Source organism: Giraffa tippelskirchi, chromosome 5 (assembly GCF_054371585.1).
Source record: "Giraffa tippelskirchi isolate mGirTip1 chromosome 5, T2T-mGirTip1v1.2.pri, whole genome shotgun sequence".
NCBI lineage: Eukaryota > Metazoa > Chordata > Mammalia > Artiodactyla > Giraffidae > Giraffa > Giraffa tippelskirchi.
The window spans coordinates 22,356,632-22,365,760 of NC_137279.1; the positions used below are offsets into that span (position 1 = coordinate 22,356,632).

General features: G+C 50.3%; 1 protein-coding gene across 1 annotated transcript in view; it reads right to left on the bottom strand.

Annotated features, from left to right (window-relative positions):
• PAPPA2 (pappalysin 2) overlaps nt 1-8,274 on the bottom strand; it is a 292,528-nt gene extending 284,254 nt beyond the window's left edge. Inside the window, exon 1 of the mRNA XM_081493669.1 lies at nt 6,696-8,274. Within this exon, the coding sequence (XP_081349795.1) occupies nt 6,696-7,611 (916 nt within the window). The 5' untranslated portion in view covers nt 7,612-8,274. The remainder of the gene's footprint in view (nt 1-6,695) is intronic.
• Nucleotides 8,275-9,129: the final 855 nt, after the last annotated feature.

Sequence of the window (9,129 nt, forward strand, 5' to 3'; positions counted from 1 at the left end):
ATCCCTGCTGCACCAAGGCATGCGGCCTTAGAGCACATGCAGTGACAAATTCATAGCACAGCACCTCTGGTCCTTCGGAAAGGAAATGCTCTGTAGTTGGCATTGTCATTGCATCTGCCGCAAGGTATGTTCCCAGAGCAGTGAGATCATTTTGAGAAGAATTGCCGGGGATCTCTATGCACATTTAAGTTTGAGAAGCAATACTCGAGGGCAGGAGTTAGCAAACTTTCTACAAAGGGCCACACAGCACATAGTTTGGGCTCTGTGGGCCATACCTTCTCAACTCTGCCAGTCAAAGTAGGAACAGCCACAGAGAACACATAACCAATTGGATGTGGCTGGGTTCTAATGAAACTTTCTTTATAAAAACAGACTTTCGCTTTGGACAAGATGTGGCCCATGGGCCAGAGTACACCAACCTAGAGTTACAGGGCTTAAACTTTTTAGAAGCAACTAAACACTTTTGGGGGGTGGGGGAGGGCGGGCTTCCCTGGTGGCTCAGACGGTAAAGAATCTGCCTGCAATGAGCGAGACCTAGGTTCAATCCCTGGATTGGGAAGATCCCCTGGAGGACGGCATGGTAACCCACTCCAGTGTTCTTGCCTGGAGAATCCCCATGGACAGAGGAGCTTGGCAGGCTACGGTCCATGCCGGGTCGCAAAGAGTCAGACACGACTGAGTGGCTAAGCACAGCACAAACTCTTTTTTCATATGAAACAGATAAGAGAGGGGCTGCCCCTCTTGATGGTGGGCAGGAAGCCCTGTGTCCAACAGTTCCTCTCAAAAACCACTGAGACACCTCTGCAGGCAACAAAAGCAGAATCTGAAAGTCATCACCCTGGTTCCCCACAAAGAGCCTTGAGTTACAGAAAATTTCTCTTACCCTTTTCTCATTCCTAGTGGGCATCAACAACCTAACTTCCTACTTTATCCATTCTACAAACATAGCTGACAGTCTAACACTGTGCTAGGTACTTAGGGATGACAAAAGTGAATCAGACACGCATTTGGCTCCTGGGGAACTTTCAGTAAATAAAAACGAGACCTGTATAGAACTACGACAGCAGGGAGCAATGTGTACCCCAGGAAGTCACAGGTCAAGGACTGTGGAAACTGAGAAGTGGAGGAGATCATTTCCACATAGGGAATCTGGAATATTCCGTGGACAAGGGTCAGGGAGCTGTGAAAGGAGGGGGCCGACTGACCATCTGTTTTCCTTCTAAAACCAGACGTTGCCTCTCTTCTGGAGGACCACACCTCCACAGGATGGACTCTTCTGAACACAGGTGCTGACCATCAGGGCACATGGCTTGCCCACACAAGCAGACTCATGGATCTCATTCCCGTCACAGTGGGCATACTCACCCCCAGAGACCAATGACCTCGCATCCAGTTCTTTCATGCAGGGTTACTATGACTTCACTGCATGTCTGGGGCAAGATCAAGGAGCAGAACTAAGTGAGAATAAAACGGGCAATTCCTCAGGGTCCCACGAGGGCAAACACTCTGACCTTGACCACCACTGCAGTATAGGAAGAGGCAGCTGAGGAGGAGGGTCATGGAAACCTTATCTTCACAGGAGCCCTGGGAAAGGTATGGATGTGGCGCTTCACATGTTACTGAGTCCTGCTGGATACTGGGGGAGGCGGCACACATGGCCTTCCTTTTAAATTCTCTTTACATCTCTGTGGATACTTCCGTGTGTCAATCTGCCTTCTGTGAAGCTCTATACCCCACATCAACAAAACTCCTCACCCTGGGGCTGCTATTCCCTTACTGAGAGAAGGGGATGTTACAGCGTCCTGTGAAATCTCATTTCTCTGGGGTCATTCAAAACAAAAAAGCTATCCATATGCCTTAAACAAGGTCAGCAAATGCTGACCTTTCTACCAGAAATCCAGAGACCTTTGAAACTTACATGAAGTATGTGACATGGGCATATTGCTAAAAAGTGAGCAAAGCTTCCATCATATTACCAAAAGGGTGTGTGACCCCCAAAAAGCCATGGACCATTGTCCAATATATTAAATAGTATAGCCCAGGCTAAAAAAAAAAAATGATCAAAAAACAAAAAAATGATCTTTTCAAGCCACTGACTCAACAGTGTTCTCAATCATCTTGAGACCATCTTGCAAAAAAAAAAAAAAAAAAAAAAACAACAACCCTATTTACCACCATTCCCACTGGACAGATGAGCAAGCTAAATTCTTAAGAAATTAATATCCTACCTAAGAAAAGATTACAGGTTGGCAGGTTAGCACCAAAGATGAGTGGGCTAATACACTCCTCTTAGCAATGATCACCTCCTGCTGTTAATACCACTTCATAAATGAATTTTACAGTCAAGTCTGTGTTGGCACTTTACGTACATGACTTCTTTAAACACTAACAACTCTTTGAGACACTTTCTCATTTCTCCATGTGAGGAAACCAAAGCTCAGAAAAGTTGAATGGATTGCCACAGGTCCCAGGACTGATAAGTGTCAGATGGAATCTGATTCCGGGTCTGTCTGACTCCCAAATTCTGCCCTGGGATCTCCTCCGCAACCTGGATCCTCAGAGAAGGAAAACTCATCTTCAAGTCAGGGACAGTTTCTTAGACATCTTTGTATTCCCCCACAGAGCCTTCCCCTGCTTTGCATGGCAAAGCACTCAATAAATATTTGTTGAATGAAGAAGCGTGGGCTTGGGCTCCAATTCTGCCATGGACTTACTGACTCAGTCTCCGGCCACTTGGAGTTGCAGGTGGTTAGTCAACTGGGCAACTTCAGGGAACATTTGAAATCAATTATGGGTGAGGAGGAACCTATTAGAAGTTCCTCTTCTGTGTGCGTTAGCGTGGAAGGAGAGGAAAGGAAGTTGAGAAGGAGGGAAACAGGATGGTTTCAAGGTTGGGTACTGGAGCTTAAAGATTTCACACCAGGATGGGACAGCATTTGACTTATGTCCACAGCTGAGTTCCAACAGCCCGTCCAAATGGGCTCCTGACCCCAGGCTACTCCTTGGTGGCCACAAATCCCTGAATTGCCAGGCCCCTGAGCAGTGACCTTTATGGAGGCCCTGACACTGGAGCAGCCACACGCAGTCCTTTCTCGCTTGCCAGGCGTCAGAGCTGCAGGAGATTGGCAACTTCAGAAGATCTAAGCTGCAGGGGGCCCAGCACCATCGCTCCCCCTCCAGGGCTAGAGAGAAGCTAAACACCTACAGCCTGTGAGGCCCACATTGTCCTCTCAGCCCTAAATGAAAGTATTCCAGCAATCCACCCGGAATCCAAAAACTTCCTATTTTGGAAGCATGTGGGAGTGAGGGGTGGGGGGGGGGGAGGTAACTCAAGTTGATTTTGTTTTCTTTATAGTTGTTACAAGCGCCGGTTAGTCACAACCCAAAGAATGCCACTTGAGCCCTTTCACATGGGCCCTGCAAAGAGACTTGTATGAAGCCGACCTTCAGGGATGCCTACCAACAACGCTCTGGGAGGGGATGATCAAATACCTCCCAGAGGCCCGGGAAGGGACAGTCCTCCAAGAAACCAGACTGCATTCCCCACTACTTGGCTTCCAAGGCACCGCCTACTCTCCTGTGCACGAAGCAACACTGCCACCTAGTGTTCTGTGTAGGAAGTATTCCCCGAGGCCTCCTGTCTCTGGGGGAGTTGGGGGGGTAGGGGTGGGGGATGGTTCCTCTACCACGGCTAGAGCAACTGAATCACTTGATATGTCTGCAGAGGAGAAAATGCCCCGAGTTTGGTAGATGGAGAATGGAGGAAAATGGGCCTAGGTTAAGTAGGTAGAACCTGAGGTTTGAGAGCTGTTAGAAAAGAGTGTGGGAGCCAAGTGTTGTAGCATCTTGGGTTATCCTCAGTGGGGCAGCAGAACTCCCATGGTTGAATTGTATTTACCTCTCAGGAGCACAGTTCAGCTGTGGTCATTCTGCAACAGCTGAAGGCCAACCATCCCAGGAACAAGCAGGTACCGGCTAAAAGGACCAGGGCTAGCCTAGGGTCAGAGAGGGAAGATGGGCTGATTTCTTGGTAGGAGTGAGTAGATGAGCAAATCGGAGACCTCTATTCTTGGGGGTGACTACCCGTGGCCCTTCATTGTTCTCAGCCCAGGGGGCCCCAGGGAAAGCATATGGAGCTGACCACAGGGAGTCGACAAGGATGCCTATGTCCTGGGAACCCAGTTGCTAGAATCCTGAAGAACGAAGGCTGGGTTCTCAGCCCCCATCTCTCCCAGACTTTTACCCTAAATCTTTTCTGAATATTTTCTGAGGTGCACAAACCTGAACAAAGATACAGGGTGGGAGGTGGAGAGGAGACAGACCCGAGTATTCTCTGCCCTCCGTCTTTCCGGTGTGGACCTACAGGGGACATGCCAGCACAGCTCCGGAAATACTTTGATTTGAAGAGAAAGAAACCTCAGAGGCTAGACTGTCTGCAAAAGATTTCCTGCCTAATTTTACATGCTTAGGGAGGTGGCAAGGGCTCAGATGGGCACCTTGGAGAAGGAGTTGAGTATGCGCTGTGGCAAGGTGGGGGGCGGGGGGCGGCGGTGGAGGTGGGCATGGGAGGGAGATGGATGGGCTGGTGGGGGAGGGGTGGTGCATTAAGGAAAGCTGTGTGTGCGTGCTCAGCCGCTTCAGTCATGTCCGACTCTTTGCGACCCTGTGGACTGTAGCCCGCCAGGCTCCTCTGTTTATGGGATTCTCCAGGCAAGAATACTGGAGTGGGTTGCCATGCCCTCCTCCAGGGGATCTTCCCAACCCAGGGATTGAACATGCGTCTCCCGAGTCTCCAGCATTGCAGGCAGATTCTGTTACCCACTGAGCCACTTAGGAAGCCCTATAACTGGAACCAAATCCTGATCCTGTTCTCCTCTCATCAGAGAAGAGAACAGAAGGATGCAGAAGGTTTAGAAACAGGGGTCAGGTACCCACTGTCCAGAAACTGTTCCCTCAGGTCTGAATTTTAACAACTCAGACCACTGGTTTCTTAGAGCCTCCCTCCTATATTCCTGTTGGATCTTTCTCTGATTCTTCAGAGCCAGGGAACTGATCCCAGGTCCCTGTGCTGCTACTGCCAGAGGAGGGGTAAGTGGAGTCGTGGTCTAGACGGCAAGCACACAGTTTCCCTGGCAGATGGGTACTAGGAAGCGAGATTAGGCAGCAAGAAGATGTCATCTGGGAAAAACTGTGAAGCTGCCAACTCCGATCAGATAATCATCTCATTATTTCTTCCATTTGGCCTCAGAATAAGGATTTCCTTCTACTCTTTCTCTGCCCCAACCTATCATCCAGCCCAGCTCCTTCTCTATCCTCTCCCTTCACCTCCTTTCCCACCCCAAAATAAAATCAAGCAAAACCACAGGAGTCTAGAGTGCTCAGTGTCTGGGAATCCCAGCTTCCAAAAGAGAAATTACAGCCAAAGAGGGGGGAAGACAGCGTGTCCGGAAGGGATGTTCCAGCAACACACCATCACAAGAGGCTCCCTCCTTCCAGATTTCTTTCTCTGGTCTAAAACTTATTTGCAGGCACCCAGCAGCCTGAGAAGTCTTTAATATGGGAAGTTGTTAAGCCCTTCAGGGGTTCTGGAGTTCCGCTCCCCGTCTGCCCCAGGCACACCTCTCACATCTTTGGTTTCCCCATCCATGTCATGGGACTGGCAAGCATCAAAGGGTGTTGTGCACAGTCCAGATTAATAAGATGAAAATGGTTCTACTATGTACCTAGCTTTGAGTGAGGTTCTGTCCTGGGGTGGGGGCTCTGAAGGGATAAAGAGACACTGAGTGATCATGTATCACTTCTAATCCCTTACCCATTCCTTGCTTGAAACCAATCGCCCCCAACCGCCCTCCACCCCCATTAAGGCAAGGGAGACAGTTATTTCTAATCCCACTCTTCTTTGTCCTTCTGGGTGACTTTCCATGAAAGCCAAGATCTGGGTATACTGTAAAACAAATGTGGAGAGTGTTCCCAAACGTTGTTCCTGATTAAGACTGTAGAATTATACAAGGTGCATTTCTGGTCCCTTTTACAACAGCCCGGGTTAGAAAGCAGGGTCCTGGCTTGTGAGTGTCCACCTTTTCCAGTAGACCTTGCTAGTCCCAGGTTGGACACATGATTTTTAGGACAAAACAAAGGGGACTCCAGGACCTGGTCAAGGTAGTAGCTTTCTGCTACATTCCAGGGCTACTCAAAGAAAAGGAAACCAACCAGGACCCGTTGCCTATGTACCCGGCAGCCTTGTTTCCTCACTACCTAGTCCAGCCCATGCATGACTCACTGCCCAGGTCTGTACACTTTCATGTAGTTTCAAGTTGCCTGGGTTTCTCACACTGGACTATGAGAAATGGAGTGTGACACCTCTTCCCCACTGACAAAGAACCAGAGATCTTCCCCTTTAAAGAGGGATGAGAGAATGAGCTGGGGGTCTCCTAAGTGCCAGCACAAGGTATAGAAGCACACGAGATCAATACAAGGGACAAATGCTCTTGTGGTTATAGAGTCATTAATGCAGATGATGTCTGGGATTCTGCTGCGCAGATGAATAGAGGCCCTTCCCCCTCTCTGCCCGGCCAGCCCTCCCTGGCTCTTCTGCTCTGCCCCTTTCCCCTCCTTGCCCCCAATGTCTAACCTCACCAAAACCAGAAGCCAGCCCTACCCCGCGGACTATGGAAAGCCCAGGAGTGGGTGATTACCTGCGATGATGGCTGGGCTCTTCTGTCCTCCCTCCGGTTTCACCCAGGCTTCCACTGTGAACGCCTCCCGGGGAATGTCAGCCAGCACTTCTGGACGCAGCAGCAGCGGCTCCCGCCTCCCAGAGAAGTACAAGACAGGCAGTCCTCCTTGGGGGCTCACGGCCTCTGCTTCCCAGGCGGGGTCCCCTCCACCATTCTGGATGCCACCCTCTGATGGGCCGGTTCGGACCCTGGGCATGAGGGGATGCTTAGGCCAAGGCTGGAAGTGCCGGGGTGCAAACTTGGGGTCTCCCCGCAGGCCTCCTGCCTGTCCCTTCACCACCTGGCGCCGACGCCTGGTCTTGGTCCGGCCCTTCCTTCGGGTCTCTGGTCCGGATTCCTTTGGGCATGGGAAGGTGGTGATCACGGTGGCAGCCGAGGCTGTGCCTTCTGGAGTCCCAGCCTCACCTAGAGGCTCCTTGGATCCTCCATCGCCAAGATAAGTGTCATCATCTCCCAGTAGCTCCGACTGCCCAATAGGACTGTCCCCTCCCCACAGAGCAGCTGGCCGCTCAGCCTCACTCCTTACTCTTGTACTTGCAGTTGGGTCTGGGGAGACAGAGCTCACAGCCATTCCCTCGGCAGCTGGCTTACTGCGTCCTGCATGGTGCCTCCCCTGATCTCCTGCAGGGTAGGGCCTCAGGTAGTCCCCAGGCTGGCTGGGATAGACCCCAAAGAGGTGATGCTGAGGAGCAACTCTGGGTCTTCGAACCTTGGCCCCCAGCCAGCAGCGCTCTCCTTCTGACGGCACCTGACTCAGGTGTCCTCTTTGGGCCAAGGATCTCTTGCGCATCCAGCCCAGCTCTGAGCTGACAGTACTCAGCGCCCACCCAGCCAGAACCACCAGGCTTACCCTCAGAATCTTGAAGCACATCATACCTCCCCCCGGCTCTTTATACAGAACCAGAAGTCAGCTTCTGGGTACCTCACCGGGGTGACGGGGATAAGAGGAAGAGACAGCTAGCTGTGGATTCGCTGTCCCCTGGCAAACTGTTCTGTTCAGGGACCAAACTTTTTCAAGCAACCCCCAAAGAGCACCTCTCCTGGCTACCTGCGCTGGGTGCTGTGACTGCGTAGCCTCTTGCCCCTCACCTCCCCTATGTATGTCCCTCAACCTCTCCCTTGACCTCCCTCTCTTTCTCCTTGCTCTAGTTCAGTCCTTGAAGAATGAGGTCCATTTCTCTGGGTTCCTTTGAATTTCTTCCAGAGAGCTCAGGTTTCTTTCTTTTTTTTTTTTTTCCCCCTGCTTCAATAACTCCTCCCCTCGCTGATACTAGAAGGGGGACAAGTGGGCAGGAGCCAAATCTTCTCAAATACACACTTGCGCACACACATACCACTCACTACCTGAAGTCATTAAAAAGAATCTTAGCCTCCAATGTTCTTTTCTTTATCCTCCTTCGTTCCCTAGGAGTTACCTTTTCTTTGTTGTCTTTAGCCTCAAATACATTTACCTTCCAACAAATGGCTAGAAAAACTGGTATACAGAGACACAGAATTTGATGCTTACTATCTAAAAAGGCAAAAAAAAAAAAAAAAAGAATCTAGGGGGGCACAAAAATGCCAGCTGGTACTTAGCCTTCACTCTCCAGATGTCCTCCTCAGCCAGCTCCCCATCCAGCCTCCAGTCTGCCTGCGCAGGTCAGAGTGTTTCCCTCAGCTCTGTGCCTGGGGTTGGTGCGTGTTGAAGGTTGTTTTTAATCCCCTTCCAACTTGTTGGTGTGTTGCAAGTCTCCGTAAAGTTCTCCTCTGGGGTGCCAGTCTGGTGTCCTAATAACCTTATGAGTCTGAGAGCCCTTGACTTCACCTTCTGGGAGTCTTGTGGGTCCCTGGGAAGATGGAAAAGAGAAGGAGAGGAAGAGCGGATCCTTCAGGGGACCTGTGCTCTCCAGTCCCTCCTGCTCCCCTTCTCTCCCTTTCTCTCTGCCTGTAATTATCTTCTTGTTTGTTTCATTTAAAGACAATGATGATGTCAAAGCTAATAAGTTCGGTGCATCTCTCCACCTACTGCCTGTCCCCTCCTCCCTCCTGAAAACCTCCCCACCTCACTGAGGCACAGGGGACAGACGCTACTCTTGGTTTCCCCAGTAAACATCTCCCGCTTTCTCTTCCAGCAGCCGCAGCCTACACAATCAATAGCCAACAATCAATACTGTTTTGGAGCACTCTTTTCTGTATGTATTCTCTCTCTCTCACACACACACACTCACATGCACATACTCACACATGTGTTGTGAACAGACTTGCTTACTGTCTAATAAACCCACACCACTCTTTTAGGGACCACTTGCCTCGCTTTTTGTTTGTTTGTTTGTTTTGCCACACACATCCTGTATTCTTTTCTTATTTCAATCATTTGGGATTTGAAAGGACAATATCCCAAATTCACTTTATG